This window comes from Diuraphis noxia, unplaced genomic scaffold (genome assembly GCF_037042655.1).
Source record: "Diuraphis noxia isolate RWA-SAM2 unplaced genomic scaffold, SU_Dnox_SAM2 contig0001, whole genome shotgun sequence".
Taxonomy (NCBI): Eukaryota; Metazoa; Arthropoda; class Insecta; order Hemiptera; family Aphididae; genus Diuraphis; species Diuraphis noxia.
The window spans coordinates 12,525,613-12,546,393 of NW_028301711.1; the positions used below are offsets into that span (position 1 = coordinate 12,525,613).

The 20,781-nt window shown below is 31.5% G+C and overlaps 3 protein-coding genes and 1 pseudogene across 3 annotated transcripts; 2 read left to right on the forward strand and 2 right to left on the reverse strand.

Moving 5' to 3' along the window:
• The first annotated feature begins 1,174 nt into the window (after positions 1-1,174).
• Positions 1,175-2,014, forward strand: LOC107169654 (uncharacterized). The gene has a single exon (XM_015519461.2). The coding sequence runs from the start codon at positions 1,175-1,177 to the stop codon at positions 2,012-2,014; it is 840 nt and encodes a 279-aa protein (XP_015374947.2).
• A 6,304-nt stretch (positions 2,015-8,318) lies between these two features.
• LOC149059722 (uncharacterized) lies at positions 8,319-9,507 on the forward strand. The gene is made up of 2 exons (XM_089225760.1): positions 8,319-8,372; positions 8,440-9,507. The coding sequence occupies exons 1-2, from the start codon at positions 8,319-8,321 to the stop codon at positions 9,505-9,507; spliced, it is 1,122 nt and encodes a 373-aa protein (XP_089081886.1).
• A 1,447-nt stretch (positions 9,508-10,954) lies between these two features.
• On the reverse strand, positions 10,955-12,390 carry LOC149059723 (uncharacterized; annotated as a pseudogene).
• A 2,979-nt stretch (positions 12,391-15,369) lies between these two features.
• On the reverse strand, positions 15,370-17,919 carry LOC149059724 (uncharacterized). The gene is made up of 3 exons (XM_089215716.1): positions 17,674-17,919; positions 16,001-16,157; positions 15,370-15,904 (listed from the first exon to the last, which is right to left on the reverse strand). The coding sequence occupies exons 1-3, from the start codon at positions 17,828-17,830 to the stop codon at positions 15,370-15,372; spliced, it is 849 nt and encodes a 282-aa protein (XP_089071842.1). The 5' UTR covers positions 17,831-17,919.
• Between the last annotated feature and the right edge of the window lie 2,862 nt (positions 17,920-20,781).

Consider the following 20,781-nt stretch of genomic DNA (forward strand, 5'->3'; position numbering starts at 1 on the left):
TATAAATATCAATTTCTATTAATTATATAATTCACCGAAATGGGACATTTTATTTAATGTCACCGTTTCGGCATAGAAATTTGAGCATGTTCTATAAACGTGGTGCTAACAACTCTCAGTCAAAATATCCAAAGAAAAAATATATAAGAATCAAAATTTAAACAGTGCAAATTTTAAGTAATTATTGTTATTATTTTAGGAGTAAAAATAAAAATTAAAAAAAACTAATAAAATATAATTAAATTTGTTAAATTTCTTGACTTTGTATCATTGAATATTTTGTCGTTGGATATTTGTACCAAATACTGGTTACAAGCTAACAATTACTAAACTATACTATTTGTTTAATGTGTGGTGTTTGTTGTAGTTAATAGTTCTAAAGGAAATACTTATCATGTTATTTACTAAAAACAATCATTTGAACTAGTTCCTACATAGATTTAATAAAAAATTGATTTAAAATATGTTTGTGGAGACAATGGTAAACTGGCTTACATATTTTAATTGGTAATTATTATTGGTTTTAGTTTTTAAATATTGTTGTATGTCTTAATGTTAGTTATTATGTTTACATTTCTTGATTGGGTATATGGTTGTGAATTGATTTATTGAATTTATTTGTTATTATGTTGATTGTAATTTCATTACTATTTTATTTTTTATATTAATATGATGTGTATGTTTATTTGTTTATGTTAAGTGTATTTACTATTTATATTATAAATTATATTATTTTATGAATGTTTATGTTTACTGTAACTTATATTATAAAAAAATAAATTAATGTACATTAATAAATTGATATGTGTTTATTTATTTATTCATATCATTGTTGTATCATCTATTTTTTTGAAAACAATAAATATTTGTTTTTAGGAAAAGGAAGAACTTAGTGAGTGATGATTTGTGTAATGACACTAATAGTAACTGTGATGGTGATACAGATTTATTATCTGCTCAAAATAATTCATAGCATATATTGAGTAACAACTCACCTGTGGTATCCAATACTCACTTAAGCAATGCTGTGGCTGATTCTGAAATAAATTTTTTGAATCAAACAATTGAAAATTTAAAAATAGAAAACAAGTTGTTAAAAAATCAGAAATTTGGCTATCACTCTATTTGTGAAAATGAGGATATTTTTATTTTTTACACTGGTATTTCTAAAGATATGTTTGACATAATTGTTGACTTAAGTGGAGTTGTAGATTTTGAATACTATAATAGTTGGAAAGTGGAATGTTTTTCAATTAAAGATCAAATTTTATTGACTTTTATCAAACTTAGATTGAATTTACTTAACAAAGATCTGGCTTTTAGATTCAATACAAGTGAATCAACAGTTTGCAATATCATATTGACATTTATTATTGTACTTCATGAAATTGTATTCAATCAATTAATGAAAACGGTGCCTTCTCAAAGCAAAAACAAGCTTTGTCTGCCTAATTGTTTTGTAAGCTTTCAGAATTGTAGGATAACCATAGACTGTACTGAAGTAGCATGTGATATTCCCCATCAATTAGATCACCAGAGAGCTACTTTCAGTTCATACAAACATAAAAATACACTAAAAGGGCTTATTGGAGTTGCACCTATTGGTGTTATTACATTTGTCAGTAAATTGTACCCAGGGTCAACTTCCGATAAAAAAATTGTTAGTCATTGTGGAATTTTAAGTTTACTTGAGCCTGGTGATCTAATTTTGGCAGACAAAGGATTTCTTATATCAGACCTTATACCTAACATACCTCCTTTTCTTACTTCATCTCAATTTACACCTAGTGAAGTTGAAAGAACAAAAACTATTGCCCGAGCTAGAATTCATGTCGAGAGAGCTATTAGTCGAATAAAAGGATTCAAAATTTTGAGTCATATTCCAAAATCTTTGTACAAAAAATCATCCATAGTATTTCAACTTTGTGCATCATTAGTCAATTTTCAAAATCCACTTATTAGAGAAGTAGAAAGTTTGTTTATTGTATCAGCTCCAGAACATAATGATATTTAAATCATATAGGTACCTACCTACTTACATAAGTTTACAAATCATATTTTTTTTTTTTTTCTAAAGATGTACCTTTGACTAAATTAATAGTTTTTAATAATTTTGAAGTAATTGCATGTATTTTTTTAGTTTGTTGTAACAAAATTTATTTTAGAAATATATTTATAATTTTGTTTAAAGTAATATGTGGTCTGATATTTAACAAAATTAATAATAAATTTAGTTTGAAAATAATTAAATTGATCATTTTGTTATTTTGATGTTGCATCAACTTTATTTTAACAACCAAGATACATATTGTTTATGATAAAAATCTAATAAAATATCAATATTGCATTTCCAGTCATCATTTGCTTCAATTTGAATAGCAACAATACTTTTAGTAGTCCACACAACTAGAATACAACCAACAGATTGAGTCATAAATATTTGTCCTTGTATTTGGCTGAAATATTCATGTTCAGTATTCAATACATATGCCTTGTCATTAGAATTAAATTTTAAAATATAGTCCGTATGTTCTGTTAAGCATTGTTCTAAAATTTGGTTTCGATATTTAAAAGGACATTTAATTTCAATGCAATATTGTTTGCCATTTAAAACGGCCAATCCATCAGGACTAGCTCCTATGAGACCCGTTGAATGAAGCCATATACCAGTAGGCTGAACATGAATATTTAATTTTTCTTCGAGTTCTTTCAGAGCTACCTTCTCATGATTTTTACCCCACTGTACATACCTAAAAGAATCTAGGTTATAACTGCCTATAAGTGTTTTAAAAAGAGATGGCGGATACTTATTTCTTTTGACACTCTTTAAAACTCTGGAAAAATTGCTAGCAGTAATCCTATATTGTCTGTGACTGTCCTACAGTTTGAGCAGCTATTTCTTTAATTTGTGTCAAATCGAGGTTGAAAAAGTTATACAAAAATTGTTTCTTATCTAATGTTTTTCTAAACTCTTCAGAAAAAAGTACCGATTCTAATGGGGGCAAACTCATTACAATGTTTTTAAGCGAATCATTTGGTTCTGGAGTAAGTAACCAAGTAAATCCTACTACATGATTACTGGACTTGAGTTTATCAAAACACATCTGCTTAATGTCACAGTTAATTTTCTTAATAACACTGTTGATTTTATCAGGATAAAGTTCATCTATCGTACAAGCTCTATCATCATAAGCAGATTTTGGTTTGCGCCACGCACATTCTTTATCGGTCACAGATATATTTTTATGAGCATGCAGTAATAAAGCTGTCATATGACTACATTTCGTTTGTCCGACAGCACATGTACACTTAGCAAAGTTAATAATGTCATTATTAAGGCGGATCTAAAATTAAAAAATACTTTGAATAAAACCAAAATTAAAAATATTTTTTTCATAATCTGTAAAAATTACCTCAACATGATTCATTTTATTTTTCATGCTAGAATGAACACTGCCAGTTAACACACCCAGAACAAAATTACATGTATGGACATTACCACTCTCAACATGATTTTCACCTTTAGCCAAAAGTTTAGGATCATTAATAAATTCAACTATCCTATATAATTTGAAACCAGAAGACATTTTAAAAAATATATTTTTATATATTTTTAAATATAAAATTTGAAAATTTGAAAACGTGTCAAAGTCAACGGTAGCAAATTAAGTTATAACTTGTACGAAATAATTTTTAAACAGAAGAATTAATGAAATATATATTTTTTTAAGTTAGCCATGTATTTCTTATGGGACAAATTGTGATAACAGTTTGTTTGGAACCCATCGTGTTATCATAAAAGATAATGACGTCACACTATTCTGGTCTATTAACTCAATTATACAGTCGGTGTCTCGTGTCTGTATTATTGACTATTGTTTATTTTACATTTTTACCATTATTATGTCTAATAAAAGGAAAATTACTAGTTATTTTGATGCAACTTGCTGTACTTCTAAACGCTCGGCAGATGAAAAAATAAGTAAGATAACTAATATCCTTACAGAAAATCAAGTTGTGGACTTAGTGGTAATATTTATTTTATTAAAATTAATATAAATGTTTTATTTATGAGGAAAATGAGAATTTTGATTAAAATTATTGTTCTAGACTGTTGATTTAAACGTTCATGACATTGGATCCCACATTAATAGTACCTTGACCGATGCTGATAGATATTTGGTAAGAATTACAACTTTTGTCAGCAATTTATTATTTATTGTTTAGATTACTTCCATGTGTAGTTATAGTTCATTATTACCTATAATTAATACAACTAAAATTGATTCAGATTCTTAAAGATGTGTGGATACCACCAGCTACATTTCCATTTCCATTACTTGATTGTAATGCCAAAAGAGGCTTAAAATTCAAACACCATTGGCTCAATGCTTATAAATGGCTGGCCTATTCTGAAAAATACCAAGGTGCTTTTTGCAAATACTGTGTTGTTTTCTCAACAAATGGTGGTATTGGTGGTCAAAAATTAGGAACCCTTGTATTGGAGGCTTTTACTAACTACAAAAAAGCTATAGAAGTATGTATATTTATAAACAAATTTATTGAAAATTTTATTTATAATTTTTCTATATTTTGTTGATAGGTGTTTAAAAAACATGCAAATTTGGAATACCATAAAACTGCATTACTGAAATCTGATAACTTTTTAAATGTTTATTTAAATAAGAGTTCTTCGATTATAAACCGTATTGATAGTGAAAGGTACATAAAAATAATAAGTATACCTATTTAACCTTTAATTAAATATAAATCTATATATAGAATATAGATGTACGAAATATATTTGAACTACATTTTTAATTTAATTTTTAGAATGAAACAAATTGAAGAAAATCGAAAGCTTATATGTAAATTGTATAATTTTATTATTCTAGAGTCGTCTCAATGGCTTGGCCACTATGGCTGTTCATCGTGGGGTTATAAACATAACATCCAACGAAGTTCTGGATGAATTACCAAAAAAAAACAAAAAAATAGATTTACTAATATAATAAAAATATTGTGAATGGTATAATAGTATAATATATTTATAAAGTCTGTATACCTAACTAAGTTATAAATAAAATTTGTATTTCCCATAATTGTATTAATTGATATTAGAATTACACATAACCATAAATTATATTTTTAATGATAAAATTATGGATGTTAAAAAAATTGGCCATATTATCCCCCCCCCACCATGACAAAATCATTTGACCGCCACTGGGGTCATCGCATGATGCTGTAGTTTGAGCTAATAGCCCTGTATATAAGAAATTGATACAAAATAATTATGAAGTTATTCCATCAAACTGTTTCATCTTAGGGGATTCAGCGTATCCATTATCAGAGTTCCTAATGAAACCTTATCATGACAATGGCCTTTTAGAATTACACCAAAAAAATATTTAATACGATTTTGAGTTCAAGCAGAGTTATAATAGAACAGGCGTTTGGTTGTCTAAAGGGTAGATTTCGAAGGTTAAAAGGTATTGAAACATTATGTGTTGAAGCAGTTTCTGAGACCGTTATTGCAGCTTGTGTAATACACAATATGTGTTCAGATCAAGGTAATTTTACATTGCAGAAATTTGTCTTTAGAAATTCATTTCATACAACCATTATTTAATATTTAATTTTTTATATATATATTATAGAATTTGATGGGGATAACCTCACAAATGATTTATTTTTCAACTCAGAAGAAGACAAAGACAACATTAATTCACAGAAAACTAGTGCATCAGATGTACTAAATCTAAGAGAATCCATTGCTAAAAAATTATAAGGTATAATGTTTCAATTTTACTTTCTACTTTTACTATATTACCAGTGTTAATATTATTTATGAATATAAATCAATTCCATTTGTACTTTTTTTATTTTTAATAAATTAATAAAACAAAACATAGGATTAATTTACTTTAAATGATCTCAATTAATATACTCAATAACCTTTTTTGATACTCTTCCATTTTAACCATTTCTTCCTTCTTGAGATCGATATATGCATCCATACCGTAAGATCTTTTTTTTGACATAGGTTTTTTTTTTGGAGATGGTTTTAAGGGAGACTTCCGAATGACTGATGATGTACTAAATATATTGTCTTTGGCAGGTGAACAATTGTGCTTTGAAGTAAAAGAATTACTTGAAGTAGATGCCAATGTAAATGAACCTCTTAAATTAGTAGCGGGGGGTTTATATTGTCTTTGGATCCAAAGTGCTCGTTGAAATTGTTATAATATTCCCAAATAATAGAATTAGTACCTGTACTATTCGATTTCTTAACATTTGCCTTATAAGTTTGCCATAAGTTTCTCCATTTTCTGTCACAAAGTTTATCTGTTAGGTTAATTTTATTTTCAAACGCAGCGTTCAATTTTATTGCAATTGACCTCCAAAGTTTTATTTTTTTACATGATGGCCGTTGGAATAATGAGTCGCATTCAATCCGTTCAGATATCAAAGCTTTTGTCAGTGTCGAAGTCCAAATAATGTCACTATTTTCCTCAATTATTTCTGAAATTATGGTTGTAAAAAGATTAAGAATATAGTTTTTGTATCACAAGACTTGTCTTTTATTACTTACTTTGTTTCGAACTAACATTATGTGTAGAGTGAGATTCTTCATCATTGCTAGATACGGACTCATCAAGAGAATCAAATAAGCTTTTTTTGTTTTAACGCAATGGTCACTTGCTTTGAGTTTCCAATCAGTTTGATCGTCATCACTAGATTCTCTTAATTCTAAACAAAAACCAATTATTATTTTTATATAATTCACGATAAACAGTGAAGTAAATGTCATTCTTAATATCAAGTTACAATAAATTATTTTAAATTATTAATTTTTAATTGTATTACTATTTGCTACAAATAAGACTTAATTATTTTTTCTTGTTTATGTTTAGGTAGCATTATTAACATTAAAAGATCAAATTCCATGTCTTTATTAAATACTCACGTTCATTAGTATTTTTAAGTTTTTTATAACTTTTAGCTGAAGAAACTGTAGAAAGTGATATTCCTTTTGACTTCAGTTCTTCTATGTCTACAAATGCATATGACATTGATTCATCTGTACAAAAAAAATATAATTTTAACTATAGTATTCAAGAATTGGTACACAATATTAAAGTAGGTTGCAAATGCTAACAATTGTTTGACTTTAGTTTAAGAAAAATATATAATTATGACTTAAGAAACCGAAAATATATTTTTTATAATATATGAAATTTATCCCATGATGTAATTAGGTAACTTGTATTCAGTTTTTACTAACCTATATCCATTACGTTGCAAAGGACTTCGGTACCATCGTCGTTATACTCGGGCTCGTTGTTGTGGTTAAAGACCAAACTCAAAAATGTCAATGCCATTTTAATGTTTACTTTGGACGATGGTAGGTATGCACTAAATGCACTAATGCGATTGCCGATTGCCAATTGCAAATTTGACAACGTGTTACGTTATAAACACAGGCCCTGAGACAATTAATATGAAAGGCGAAATTTGCTACCCGGTATTCGGTAAATAGTGAGCAAAACAATTAAATATTAAATTTAATTGACAGTCAGGAGTTGTATTTTTATACATTTTGCGCAAGGTATTTTGACTTTGATTTGGCGGTAATATCAAAACTTTATCAATATATTTTTATCAGTCTATTATCTATGATGAATTTAACCAGCATGTTTCTAACCTGCTGGAACCGCTGTTTGGTTCGCTAGGTTGTGATGAATTAAGAAACAACATCCATCACAAGCAGCGTAGTTTTGCGCTGAATAAAAAAATGACAATTTAAAATTGCTGACCCAGCGTTACAGCAGCGCTGAATTATCGAAGGTACGGTAATATTATGTTTTATTTTATGTTATCGTTTTCATGCGCACGTAACTGTGCGTTCCACAGTTGCAGCTTTCGTTGGCGGACGCTTATCAGGCGTTCGTGTGCGATCGGCCAGCTGTATAGTCCGGCCGCCGAGAGAACGCTACTGGGCGGCGACCAAAATTCGTCCGTTCTCACGCATCCCTACCACTAAACCCTTTAAAACGCTGGCCGCCGTTAACTCTGGCCGCCGACGCTGTCGCCGCCACCGTCGCGCAGCTGTTGCCGTCTACCGACGCCGCCGCCGACCGGGAAACGGTGACAGTGTATGTATACAGAGCGTATCATAGTGTTTTCGATATTCCACGTTATTGAATACATACACGATACACAACATTTTTGTTTTTGTTTTTTCGAGCATACAGTTTTCGCGTGTTTTAGCAAACCGTTATTTTTATTTTTTACGTTTTTTAAAAAAATACAACATGGACGACGAACATGTAACTGTATCTCCAGCTAAAAAAAATCCAAAAGGAAAAGTAAGTGTTTATATTACTATTTTCCTATTGAAAATTTTTAATTTTTAAATATATATTTTTTCTTTAGTTTATTGGCACTGGTCAAAGGAAAATTGTTATTAATCTCTACAAATATTTCGTTGAAAAACAGTCTGAAAATCCAGACAGCCCCCGATTGACCTACAGACAAATGCTATTAGAAATTTCAAAATCCTCGGGTATTGGACAACGTACAATACAAACAACATTGTCGGAGTACAAAAGACAAGGTACAGTTTCATCGCCTACCAAGGAAAAACATAGACCTACAGTAATTGAAAAAATCGACGAATTTGATAAAAACGCAATTCGGCAAAAAATTCATGATTTTTGGAGGAACCGTGAAGTACCAACAATTAAAAAAATGTTGGTAGCCATTAATGAGGATGAAACATTGCCTAATATGAAACGTACGTCATTCCAGGCAGTGTTAAAAGATTTACAGTTTGAATACGTGAAAAAAAATCGTAATAGTGCACTTCTCGAAAGAGAAGATTTAATAACTTGGCGCCGAAGTTTTTTAACCAAAATAAAGCATTACAGAGCACAAAACAGACCAATATACTATTTAGATGAGACATGGGTCAACGCAGGCGAGACACACAGCAGGACATGGCTCGACACGACGGTCAAAACATCACGTGATGCATTCCTTAAGGGCCTAACTACAGGACAAAAGGAACCCTCCGGGAAAGGTAAGCGTCTCATCGTTTTACACATCGGGTCGTCAGATGGTTTTGTCCCGGGGGGCCTTTTATGTTTCGAATCGAAAACCAATTCAACAGACTACCACGACGAAATGAATGGTGATACATTCTATGAATGGTTTGTACGTATTCTGCCATTATTAAAAGAAAATGCCATAATTGTGATGGACAATGCCTCGTATCACTCGGTGAAGAAATGTAAAATACCAAACATGTCTTGGAAAAAACAAGAAATCGTAGATTGGCTTGAGAGTAGAGGTGAGATTGTTATCCATCCGATATGTAAAAATGATTTAATGAAAGAAGTGAGAAAATTAAAAGATACATACGACCAATACGTGATTGACGAATACGCGAAAGACAATAAAAAAACTCGTATTGCGATTACCGCCATACCATTGCGAGCTTAATCCGATAGAGCTCGCGTGATCATCAGTAAAAAGTTATGTTCGGACACACAACTAAATAAAGGACGTACTTGAGCTGCTAAAAAAAGGGGTGGAACATGTAACACCAGAAATGTGGACCAATTTTGTCGGACATGTCATAAAGGAGGAAGACAAGTTTTTGAACCTTGATCATTAAAGTGATGAAGTAATGGACGGACAACCCGATGAAGAAGAACTTCATATCCTTACCATAGGAACAGGTGATACAAGTTCTTCGGATTTAGATTCAGATTAATTTCTTGTGCCTATTTAAATATTTTTATTTTGTATTTTTATATTTTTTTTTTGTTTTTTTTTTCTTAATTCATATTAAAATGTAATCTATGTTATGTACAATAACTAATTTTTGTTAGAATAACTAAATAAATGCGTATATAAAATACTGATGTTAAATACATATTATTTGTATTGTTTTTGTATACACAATAGGTACGCCTGACACCAGGTATTATTTTTTTCATAGTGTGTAACTTGAGCCGGTGTATACAACCACCGTTTACTGCTAAGCGGCGGCGGCTGTGAAATTAGCCACCGGTCACTGCGTACTGAGTGGGGGAATTTACGGCGGCGACTAGGTGGTAGAGTGGGAGAAATTTGGGTACGATACCGCGGAGCTCGATCATTTGGATGCGCGAGCGAGTAGCGTTCTCTCGGCGGCCGGACTATAGAATCATTAATGTTTTCATGTTTATTCGGTTATGTTCAAAACTTTAAGCTTTTTTTATTTTGTCATGCTTTCAGTCATGATAAAGTAAATAGGTATGCCAGGAATTTGAGTATGCGCAAGTCGGCCATATTGCTTTTCTCCAAACGCTTATCAATACAGTATATACTATAAAATTAATCATGATTCATCAACAAACAGACAACTCTACTGACAAAGTACAAAACTACAAACATTAATTTTATTTAAATCATACATTTTTTTTTTACATTTGTGTGTATTTTTGTATTATTTTTTGTTTTTGTTATTTTGCGGTCATTTAAAAGTTTATTGTTTAATTTATTCATACGAATAAATGTTCGTGTTTGAACCAAACAGCCAAGAACATCTGTTGGTAAATGAAATTTTTTATTAAAATTTTCAATAATTTTTTTATAATATTTGGATCTTTTGATAGACCATTGCCATGAAGATCTTTGAATAAAGACTCCATTGTATGTGCAGCATTAACCAATGTTCTTGACGGTACCGTAAGATTACCCATAGACAAATGTTGGATCCATGAATCTTTGGAATCTTTCTTCATCAGTCCTCAAGTTTTTAGTGAAGTCAGAATTGTGCTATCTGGCTTAGTTTTAGAGTTACAGGTATTAAAAGTTGCCTTATTTATGAAAAAATGTAATACAGGTAAACAGGTAGTTACAATTTTATTTATAAAACTTAAGAAGGTAGGTACAATTTTAATTAAAAAAAGTCATTTTCCTCGTCGTCGTCGGAACCCGAATCAGAATTATTTGGTGTTATTTCTGTGTCTAAAGTTTGCCCATTTGGGTCATACACTTGTGCCGCAAGTTTGAAAAATTCAACCAAAGGGTTTAGGCCCGAAGAACGACAAACCTTTAGGAACATATATTTGGCGAAATAACCTGCATAAAAATGTTTTTTCCTGGAGTACTGTGTCATGGAAGCTTTAGCATGACGCCACATTCCTTCGACGTTATTGGTGTGTGCGCCATTTTCCGGGTTCTTAAACTCTATGGAATGGTTAACTGTCAAATGACTATACCCTTCGTCTTTTAAACAGTTATAACTCTAAAAACATTGAACCCATTGAAATTTAACACGGTTGAGTTAAATCAATTAAAACCAAACTTACCTTCCAACAATCACTGATTATTAACGTTCCTGGCAAAATCCATTCTTTAATAATAGTGAGTAACGTGTCTTTGTCACGCTTCTCTACCGGTACGAGAAAACAACGACCCGTTTCGCGTTCAACTCCACCAAATACCCACATGTCCTCTGTGGTATTTTCGCCTTCCGAATTTGGATTCATCAATTTCAACAATTAACCCCGGTCCACCTACATACAGAGTATTTTTTAAATTGCATTTTTGTTGCACCGAGTCACCGAACGGGGTCACTCGCTCGCTGCGCTCACTCGGACAATTAAAAACGAAAATATCCACCGGCTTGCTGTGCAACAACTCCCCAAGTGGGTCACAGGGTTAAGAAAATTGCATTTTTGTTGCACCGAGTCACCGAGCGGGGTTACTCGCTCGCTGCGCTCACTCGGACAATTAAAAACGAAAATATCCCCCGGCTTGCTGTGCAACACCTCCCCAAGTGGGTCACAGGGTTAAGAAAATTGCATTTTTGTTGCACCGAGCCACCGAGCGGGGTCACTCACATGCCAATTTCCATGCTCGCTCGGACTGTTTAAACTAAACTGAGTACTTAATCTTCTACTTACCGATTTTTTGGTGTCGTAGTATCATACCGTCAAATACGACTTCTCGGTGGAACGAGGCCCAATCAACAGATGATTGCCGAGCTATTTTAAGTTGATTACGAATAAATTCTAGTGACACTTTTTCGGTCCACAAATACGCGAATGTCACAATTTGATATATAGACAAGTGGGACTTTGAAAAAAAAGTGCACTTTCGGATTGATTGGTAAAAATTGCACTTCACTTTTTTTTTGCTGCTGTTGATATATGTTTGTTTGCATCGCCAAACGACACCGCCACAATAAGCTGTGCTAGGACACAATTCTAAAAAGTGTCCTTTATTACATTTTATGACATTATTTTTTGCAATAAGGCCCCAGGACTGTAAAACACTTATAACCGACATGGACAGATGGCCACTCGTTTTATGTTCAAATATTTCATAAATTTCAATGATCGATGTCATTTTAAATTTTTAACAAAATAAAATTAAAACTGAACAACAAAATACTTTAGTTTAACTCGACTAAGTAATCGATCGTAATGACGATCATGCATTTTGCTATCGGACAAAATAGTACCTATCTATAATATTTTATCTTTTTTTTTCTTGATATTATGATAAATTTAATTTTAATATTATGGGTTTGTGTTTGTGTTCCACCAATAATGATGCTACTATTTTGGTAAATACCAATAATAATTTATTATATTATATAATATAATATAATAATATAATTGTAACTACCTGTTTACCTGTATTACATTTTTTCATAAATAAGGCAACTTTTAATACCTGTAACTCTAAAACTAAGCCAGATAGCACAATTCTGACTTCACTAAAAACTTTTCCAACTAAAACTGTATATATTTTTAAAAAAAAATATTAAAAAAACTGATTTTCAGCTAATTTTAGAAAGGATTTATTATTAATTTTGAAAATTGTATTTTTCAATGTTTACGTGAAAAAACTTCAAAAGTAAGTATGTTAGGTAAGTTTTGATTTTACCAATCTATTAAGCGTTAAAAACCACACATTTCGAAAAAAAAATCTAAAAATATTCAATTCTAAGTATTTTTTTTAAAAAAAAAATGCGCGTAACGATAGAATGAAGTTTTTGATCAATAACTTCAAAACTAAGTTTGTCCGGGCTCTTCTTTTTTTACATTCTTATAAAGCACCCTAAAACACACATTTTGGAAAAAAAAATTTTTAAAAATCGATAGGTTGCTAAACTAGAATTATGCCGTCTACAACTGATCGTTCACTTTGATTTTCTAGTTCAGCCAGTTCAGTTTTGGAACAGTTATTCTCTAAAATATGAATTAGTTGTCCAGTAAGACATTCTTCTCCAGTAACCAAATGATCTTTCGACCCATTGGTAGTATTTCTATTTACTGTAAATACTGCTTTACTGTGTTTCCCTAGTATGTACCATCTGAGACTGCATTGATGTAATTAATTATTAATGTAACTACTTATTATGTTTAGTGTATTTAATAATTACATACCAATATTTGAATTGTAAAGCTGTAATATTGTTATAAGATGAACCACACATTCCTTTTAAAAAACTAAAAAGGTTTTCAATAATGTCTTGATTGACTTTTCTAGTCATTATATAATTTATTTCATAACTTTTCATATCATCAAGTAATCCTTTTAATGACTTATTTGTTATGATAACACCTATTTTATTAATTAGTTTTTGTTTAATGACTCTTATTTTTGCTCAACTCTAAAATATATTGTTCAGGAGTGGTAAAACTAAATGCGCTAAAATGTACCGAGTTATTCGCTTATTTAGTAATACATATTTATGCTAATATTAAACACGCAGTACATACTTATTGACTTATTATAAACAAGTAAAAATAGAGAATAAAAAAAAATTTAAATTGTAATATTTATATTAAAGTTAATATATTTTTTCACATTATAAATTACAAGCAATAGCAATCTTATTTTTCTTGAGTCTTTTGCAAAGTCATTAAGAACTTCATCTTGTGGCGGTCCTGGACGGATACCACAAATATGCGTGCGGTGGAGAGGTTTTACACACAAAAAAAAAAAACACTTTTCTTAAGTCGCAGAAGTGCGGTGGTGTATCTTTTATTGTCGGCAGCAAACAAGTCACAGAAACAATAAGACGAGATATTATATTATGTATGTTTAGAGAAAACAAAGTGAACACACTAGTGTCGAGAGACGGTACGCGCGAGGACGGTGATAGTGCGGTAGTTGTCACTCAAAACGCGGCCGTGGAACTGACTAAAGGTACGATTCCTATGGCACGTCAGACGCGTGCGGCTGACGCTTAGCGTCTGATGCAGTGATGCACGCGTCTGACGCGTGTCGGCGCGATTCCCATGACGCGTCACTGCGTCAGTTGTGTGCAGTCGTTGAGAAGGAGTAGACGTCTTGGCTAATTTTTTATTTAATCAAAAAATATTAGGTATATCATAACCTGTACTTTTAAAGTATAAATATATTTTTAATTAAAAAATTCAAAATGAGCCAACGTGAGTTATTGTCATATCTTCTTCTTGAAGAAATTGAAGAAGAAGAATTTCTCATAGAAGAATTATTAGTAGAACAGGGGAATGCAAACGAACATCCCTTATTTACGTCAAGGCCAGAAGAAGGATTTTTTGAAATATTAGTTAACCGGCATTTAATACACGACGACAAGAAATTCCGTGAGTTTTTCAGAGTGAATATTGATCAATTTAATTACATTTTGCAATTGATTGAAAACGATATCACGGTAGATTCTTCAAATCGACATCCATACCCAATAACTGCAGCGGAAAAATTAGCCCTAACATTGCGGTAAGTAAAAAACATTAGGTTATATTATATGCAATATGTGTTTTAAATAGTATCATACTTGTGCCATAATTTATTTAAAATGTCAACCATAAAATTATTGGATATAACCATCAAGTCATAGGAATATTGAATTAGCAAATTGAAAAAGACGTAGAGTAAAAAAGTTTGAAAATTTAATTGAGGGCTCCTAATATGTTGTTTCAAAGGCAGATGAAAAATATTAAAAATACATGGGCATGATTTTTTTTTTTTATATGCATAATTAAAGTTTGAATTTTGACAAAATTATAATTATTAGTTAGTTAATATAAATAAATTAATTAATACCATCCATTACAGTGACTCATTTTCAACCTACTGTACAGCAGAGCGACGCCCACTTGTCCAATTTTTTTTTTATTTGTGTACGTCATCACCGTTTAGAACAGTAAAAATATTTAAATCATCTTCGACAAATAAATAAATAATAATAATAGCATTATAAGGATTATAATTATTTTAGGGATGTGTCATATTCATACAGGTATAGGTAATTATAATTTATTTTAATCAATTATAGATATTTTATTAACATATTCGTAAATAATATAAAAACTATAATTGTTCGTAGTTAGGCTCATAATGGGGATTGACTTCGCTTACATTTTCATAATCATTAACTTCCACACTTTTCAATGACTGTGATGAGAAACTTGTACTTGGCGCCGGTGAATATTGTGGTAAATTTACGAATGTATTGCGTGTTTCTAATTCAAAGACCATTTGAAGCGACTTCATTTTTGCTTCATTGATCAATGCTGGACTTAGTTTTTTGACAGACATCGCGATACTTTTAAAAAATAAATCGATGTCATCTTCACGATTTTGAGCAATATTCCTCATGATGTCATTTCTCTCAACACTCCTATCTTCTAGAAGCTGTATAACTTTGTCATTATACTTTTGACGCTTGCTTTTTGGTTGTTTTTGCGCCTTCGAAGTTTGTAGAGTAGGGTCTTCATTTGAATTTTCACCGATTGAACAAATCGATTGGTTATTAATTTCCTCTGGTACCTGCAAGTTGTCGTTTATTTCTGTACTCGAATCATCGTCTCCACCTTCCTCACCACACTCAATATTTGATATGCTACTGTAAATGAAATGTAATATATATAAATATTTAATTTAATTCATAAACCAAACATAAAAAAAAAACCAAACCAAACATTCAAAAATAAATACTCACTCTCGCTTGTAATCAGCTTTTCCAAGAAACGTCAGCATATCAGCTAAAGGCCAATGCTTAGGTTTACTTAAAGCAGATGATCCAGTTCCCATTCCTTTCTTCACCCTTTTATGGTACGTGTCCTTGATGTTCCTCCACCTTTTTTTACAATCCTCTACTGCAAATAAAAGTAACAATATAAGTACTAAAAGCTGACAAAACAAAAAAAATACAGCAACAAACTTAATTCGTAAATTTAATGACAAACTATTTTTATTAGACATACGATAAACCTACTTATATTATTTAATTTTTATTATTTATATAAATAATTATCATATCGTTTAAAATGTAAAGTCAGCTGAATATAGTTTATAATAGGTAATAGGAAAAAATAAATAATATCATTGATTATAAATACTATAGTATTTATAATCAATGATAATATTATATACGATAATTTATTATATCGTATAATACTATTAATACTACTAATACTTATATAATAATCTAATATGTTATTTATACCATTTTGGTTGGGTCAACTATTGAGTCAATATTGAAGTATAAATAAATTGTTAGTATACAACTGCACAAGAATGATATTTTAAGCTCGTTTGTACCAAACATCGTATAAATAATTATATTAAACAGGAAATTATTATCGATAATAATAAATAAAATATTTTCTAATTTTAGGTTTATGTCAACTGGCGAATCGTACCACTCACTGCAATTTGCGTTCAGAATATCGGCTAGTTACATTAGCAAAATCGTAAAAAATACACTTAGAGTCTTAAAAGAAAAATTAAGTCCTATATTTTTACCGTCGATCAAATGTGATGAGCTGAAAGGAAAAGCTGAAGAATTTGGACAAAAATGGCATTTTCCTAATTGTGTAGGGGCAATCGACGGTAAACACGTTCGCGTATTTTGTCCTAAACGATCAGGATCACTGTACTATAATTATAAAAATTTTTTTTCTATTGTCTTACTAGCTGTTGTAGATGCAAATTATAAATTTATTTTTACTGATGTCGGATCATATGGTAAGGAGGGTGATAGTGGTATATTCGACAAAAGTAATCTAGGAAAGCTGTATAGAAATGGGAATTTATTCCCTCCACCCTGTAAGCTACCAAATTCGAGTATTGTATTGCCACACGTTTTTGTAGGTGACGAAGCATTTCGCTTGCATACAAATATGATGAAACCTTATTCTCGTCCTGTTGCAAGTATAGACAATCGAAAGGCGATTTTCAATTATCGGCTCTCTAGAGCTAGAAGAGTTTCGGAAAATGCTTTTGGCCTACTAAGCCAAGTTTTTCGTATATTTTATACACCAATTGCCTTAAAGCCCGAGACCACCGACAATTTGATTGTTGTGGCATGCTGCCTACACAATTTACTAAGAGACGCTTATCTAGAGAAACAAGGCAATCCGTATTATGAACTGGACCCAAATGAGCAACCTCCAACAAAAAGTTTTTTACCACTTTCTAGAACTGGTGGTTTTTCAAATGCCGATGGGTTTGCTGTACGAGATTTATTTATGGAATATTTTAACAGTAATGCAGGAACAATTGCCTGGCAAGATAGTCATACTACAACAACTAATTAATAATATACTAATATAATTATAAAATTTTGTAATACTAATTAAAAATAATTATAATAAATTACAATATTCTTACCAGATCTTTTAACTTGTTCAGCTACCTCTTTCCAAGCATTATCCTTGATCGTCTGATTTTTGTAGAATTTACAACCCAAATCATACAAACAATTGAATTTCGCTACCATTTCCACAAGTTTTTCGTCCTCAGTGACAGTGAAAAGTACTTTTGACATGACGAAAGTACACGAAAAACATATAAGAAAATTATACGAACGCGCGTGCGGCTGCGTCTATACTGCTCACCGACCGGACGGTCCATGCGGCTGACGCGACTTGCCGCCGCCGCAAAGCTGTTGACGCATTTTAGGAAATGCAACCATTGGATAACCTTGAAAGTAGTACCCTGCGTCAGACGCGTGCGGCTAACGCTTTGCGTCTGACGCGCCATAGGAATCGTACCTTTACCATGATAAAATAACCAGGTATGTCAGCAACTTTGTGTGGCGCACAAGATGGCGGCCGGTGTGCGCCTGTTATCAGTAGTCATATAAAACATGATAATGTTATTTAATATTTTATCATGTTATAATGCCTTGACGACCACAAAACATAACAGTTTCAATAATTGTTTTTAATTTGGCACGGTTTTGTTCTATCTCAGATTTCAATTTTTTTATCCAGTTGTATTAAAATAGAATCAGTAGTTTTATTAGACACTGACATTAAACAATCAAACTTTAATAATGTCATTTTATGGTATTTATTGTTATCGTGTTTATTAAATTCTTCTATTGCGTTTTTCCAATTTGAAAACGGCGTTAAAACAAATTTACCCAATTTTTGACTACCCGAACCACCTTCATGTTCATTAAAAAGTTATAATGATTACATATTTTATTACATTTTGTCAAAAAATGTATTAAGCATTACAAACCGGGTAAAGGAAATTTTTTCTCGTCTCGTAAAAATCTATATGCCTTTGAAGAAATGCTACTAATGGAAATAGCAGAAGAAATGTCGTCAGATGTCCATTTAAAAACTTTTTTTTTAGGATTTAGTAGCATTTCTATTTGTGTTGGACTAAATATGTCTTTTAGGCCCTCCGCACACTACGTGATTGACACGCGACGCGATTGAGCAACGATAAGTGCGATAAGTGCAATTCATGCGATTTGTGCGATTTAAGGTCCACCAACGCGAAACGATATTCAGTGGATCATACAGTGTCAATCGCGCGACTTGTTTTGATCTGTTTTCAATTTTTTTTTCAATTTTCAAAAAAAAAAAAATGTTTAGTTCGAGTGATGAAGAAGATATTGTTATGTAATATTGCTAAAAAAGGATGCAAACAAAAAAGAAAAGGAAATATTGGGTTCATCCTTTTATTGAGAAAAATATCAACTGCAGAACTTTTGTAGCGGCCAGAGAACTACAAGAAACCGATGCAAAATTTTTGGCATTTTATAAGATGTCTAGAGAGTCCAATGCAGAACTTGTAACAATTATTTCTCCTGCCATTCATCAGCATAACACTCACCTGAGAGAATGTGTGAGTCCAGAGGAACGAATATTAATCACATTAAGGTAACGTTCATTGAATTGTTTATTATAATACACATTATTTTAATTATAAACGTATTAATATATATAATTAAATACTACATAATTCTATTGTAAATAGTAAAATGTAAAATACTATAAGGTCAAATAATGTTGTTTATCGGTTTCGTCCTCGGATGAGAATGACGATAAAAACGAACCGGCTGGAGATTGCTGTAAACGTGTTTCTACGGATGTAGCAGGACTAAAAGTACAAGGGTTTGTTCCAAGAATTTCATCGATGATGGTAATAGACCTCCTCTTGTATGTTCTGAGTTCTGCAGCAGTCATAGTCAGCAGATCTGGTATTAGGCTGTTCAAAAACTGTTTAATAGAATCCGTTCTTATATCTCAAGAATTGTCGATCTTGGCTTTTTTAGATTTAAAATACTCAATAAAGGCTTCATCAGCATCACTGGAATTGTTATTTTTTTTAACGGGCGATTTTTTTTTGTCAATTTTTGACATTCAGCCTGTTCTGGTTGGCTAGAATTCTGAATACTTGATTGTGTCGGTGGGGGAGGCATAGGTAATGTTTCCAGTTGAGGAGAGTTTGGCTGGTCTTGTATTTCAGAAGACTCTGTTACCTGAGATGTATTTTCTTTACATGATTTCATTTTCAAAATATTTTTACTTTTTTGAGCTATTTATAGGCAACTAAAATATTCGTTAATGTTTATTTAAATGTAATATAGTATATCATAAGACTTAGGCTGATAAATCATCTCCGTTAAGAATCGTACTTCGTATACAATGATACCTATCATTGCATTCAAATTTAACACTTCTATAATAAATAATAGTGATCCATACGGCACCTAATGTACAGCAGGCCGGTACCCACTTACCCGCTTTTTTTAAATTAATTTTAAAAATGTAATTAATATTTTTTTATTATACAGGTATTTAGCTACAGGATGTACATTTGTCTCACTTGGGTTATATTTTTGTCGGGTAGAGTCTACTGTTAGTCGCATCGTAGCAGAGACAACTAAGATATTTTGGGAAAAGATGAATAAGGATTGGATGCCGAAACCAAATAAAGCTCAATGGAAACGAATTTCACAACGTTTTGAGTCTTTGTGGAACCTTCCAAATTGTATCGGGAGCTTAGGTGGTAAACATATTCGCATCGAGAAACTGCCGAATACTGGTTCGAGTAATTTCAATTACAAGGCCTATCACTCAATAGTGTTATTAGGCTGCTGTGATGCTGACGGCCTTTTTACTATGATAGAAACTGGATATGCTGGTAGGAACAGCGATGGAGGGATATTTCGAGCTTCAGCAATGAAATATTGGTTAACACGCAAAGAACTTGATATACCTTCACCTTCAAAGCTACAATATGACGAAAATGACTGCGAATTTCCTTATTATTTGTGGATGATGAGGCATTTCCAGTATCGACATATTTGATGAGACCCTACCCAAGACGAAACCTTAACAACGTACAAAGAGTATTCAACTATCGTCTAAGCCGTGGTAGAAAAACGATAGAGTGTTCATTTGGAATGATGACAGAAAAATTTCAAGTCTTAAGTACTGCCATTCGTTGCCATGATGTTGGTAAAATCAATGACAT